Source organism: Nicotiana attenuata, chromosome 7 (assembly GCF_001879085.1).
Source record: "Nicotiana attenuata strain UT chromosome 7, NIATTr2, whole genome shotgun sequence".
NCBI lineage: Eukaryota > Viridiplantae > Streptophyta > Magnoliopsida > Solanales > Solanaceae > Nicotiana > Nicotiana attenuata.
In genome coordinates, this window is record NC_031995.1 from 12307101 (window position 1) to 12309938 (window position 2838).

At 30.9% G+C, this 2838-nt stretch overlaps 1 protein-coding gene across 1 annotated transcript; it reads left to right on the plus strand.

The window, feature by feature from the left end:
- On the plus strand, nucleotides 617-1240 carry LOC109230404 (uncharacterized protein At1g66480-like). The gene has a single exon (XM_019395916.1). The coding sequence runs from the start codon at nucleotides 738-740 to the stop codon at nucleotides 1173-1175; it is 438 nt and encodes a 145-aa protein (XP_019251461.1). The 5' UTR covers nucleotides 617-737; the 3' UTR covers nucleotides 1176-1240.

The window sequence follows — 2838 nt, forward strand, 5'->3', positions numbered from 1 at the left end:
TATATATGAATTATACATATTTTTTCTCACNTTCCGTTATACATGAATTGGATACCTGAGAGGAAGTCCAGATTTGCCGAGCCGATTTTCAGCTAATTTGAGCTGTATTTCTTCTCCCACCACTGCTTTTCACCATTACTTCTCCTTTTGCTTGCATGCACTCTTCGATTTCTGTTACTGTTTTTGAGGTAATTAAATAATTTCTTACTTGGGATTCTCTTAATTCAAGACCAAACCTAGAACAAGCCCAAGCCCAATTGTCAAACTTGGAGGAAAGTATGGGTAGAGTCGGATTTAAATGGTGGAATGGAAACTATAAGAGTAGTTATAATTTATAAAGGCGAAATACATAAACGGCCCTTCAAGTTGTCCACAACGGTCAGTTGAACAACTCAACTGAGACTATTTCCAGTTAAACACTTCAAGTGGCTATTAAGTAAGTCAAGTAAACACCTGAGTACAGCAGGCCATATGCGTGAGTTGCACTTGCGGATAACATGGCAAATGAACCAATCAAAAAATGACACGTGTAATTTTGCCATAAGAATTTGACACATATAATTAACAAAACAAAATATTTGAAAAAGAAAAAAAACTTTTCTCCTAAACCAGTTCCTCCTTCCCTAACTCTTCTTCCAAGCTTTCTCAAACCCTTCCCCTTACTCGTTGAACCCATGACCACCATTTCATCTGCAAGAAATTGGGCAAAGAAAAATTTAGATTGAACCTTGAAGGTGATGAAGATTAATGGCGAAATCTTGAAACTGAAAACACCAGTAATAACGTTGGACGTAGTAAAAGACTACCCAGGTCATGTTTTACTGGAATCAGAAGCAGTGAAGAAGTTTGGTGTCAGAGCTAAGCCACTGAAACCAGAACAAGAACTGAAGCCAAACAAAATATATTTCCTTGTTGAATTGCCTTTGTTTCCTAAAGAAGAAATTAGTAGAGTTCCAAGAAGAGTGAAATCTGCTGTTCAGATGAGTGCAAAGGGTCGACTCGAGTGTCTCATGTTAACACGAAGATCGGCTTCTGATTTGTCGATTTCGAAGCCGAATAATGGACCGATTCAGTTGAAGATGAAGTTGCCGAGGAGTTTAGTTCAGAAGCTGGTAGAAGAAGGGGAAGTAAAGATGAAGGTATGTGGGTCCACAAAAATAAAGGTTATTTTTTAAACTGAAAAGAAAAAGAAAAGAACACAATTCATGTCCTCACGCGCTCCATTTGTAGTGAGACACAATTGATTTGCCGTGTCAACACAAAGTGTTTACTTGACCTACTTAATAGCCACTTGAAGTGTTTAACTGGAAATAGTCTCAGTTGAGGTGTTCAACTGACCGTTGTGGACAACTTGGAGGGACTGTTTATGTATTTCGCCATTTATAAATAAACAATATCTACCAACAATTAGTTACTACCGAGTAGGCAGAAAAAATAATCAATGATATACAATATTCAAAAAATTTAGGCAAAAATATTTTTTTTCCAAAGGGTGTGTTTCAAATTCATTCAAAACACATAAATAAAGCAATGAACAAAATTTAAGGGAGATTAGAGGTTTTCAAATAAATGTTTCCCTTATATAAACTTCTTTTAATATTCCTACCCAATCACTTACAATTCTCTTCTGTTAACTTTGACATTTAATAATAAAAATAAGCACTTTTAATTTCCGAAAAATTGGATTGTCTGGACATTCTTTAACTTCAACGTGACTTCTTTTAAAAAGAAAATGGAGTCTTATCTTTTTGAATAAAAAGGTCAATTCTAGAAAAGTTAAAAGTGGAATATTGTAAAATAGACTTTAAAATCTTAAATGTTTAGCTCAATTAAAGTTTAATATTATTGGTGATTTTAATTTTATCTTGTAGATAAATATAATTTATCCTACATAGAATTATTTTTTAAATAAATAATTTAACTATTGAATCTAAATATAAATTAAGATTTGCTTCTTTTTAAAATTGCAATATGTTACCGTATATTCAAATTTTGTGATTTGAATTTTAATCTAATGATTATGAGTTTGTCTATTTCATCATTCACGAGTCAATTTTCAAACCAATAAAAACTATAATTAATCTCATTATATATATGAATTATAATTAATTTCATATTATATTGAACTCCTTTCCTACTCAAAATATCTTTTTCTTTATCGATTTATGTATTGTAGTATTTGAAAGCAACGCTCAATAAGCCGAACAAATAACTAAGAAGAGAGAGAGAGAGAGAGAGAGAGAGAGAGAGAGAGAGAGAGTAAGTATAGTGGTTGAAAAAAATTAATAACACTAACAATTCTTTAACACACAAATCAAAAATAAAATAGTGATCACTGATTTACCATTTAAAAATAGAATATGATTGGAAAAACAATAATTATTGAATATTTGAAATTTGGCATGAGCTAGCATCAAAAATACATATCAACAATATTTTACCGTGTGACGAATAATTAAGTCATTGAATTAACTAATTAGCAAAATAATCCAATTCGATTCTTTTAATAATTCATCAAAAATTATTTTCAAATTGACATAATAGGGTGCATAGCTTGTGCCCTTGAGAAGAGAATCGACGGCGTAAAAAATTAAAAAATAAGAGATCAGTTATAGTACAATATTAAGAGTCAAATTTATTAAATTGCTATTCATTAATTAATTCAACACTCTTCACTCTCTTAGATTATATTTTATAACTCAAATACAAATTTTTAATATAATATTTATATGATTTTTAAAAAGTATATTCTAATTGAGTTGGGTACATGCGTAACGCGCGTAACCTAAAACTAGTAAAATATAAAAATACTCACTAGTGTTTCTACAAAATGATCCA

What these genes read in the sequence shown, in the direction of transcription:
- LOC109230404 (XM_019395916.1), top strand. Translation starts at nt 738, where the DNA reads ATGAAGATTAATGGCGAAATCTTGAAACTGAAAACACCAGTAATAACG.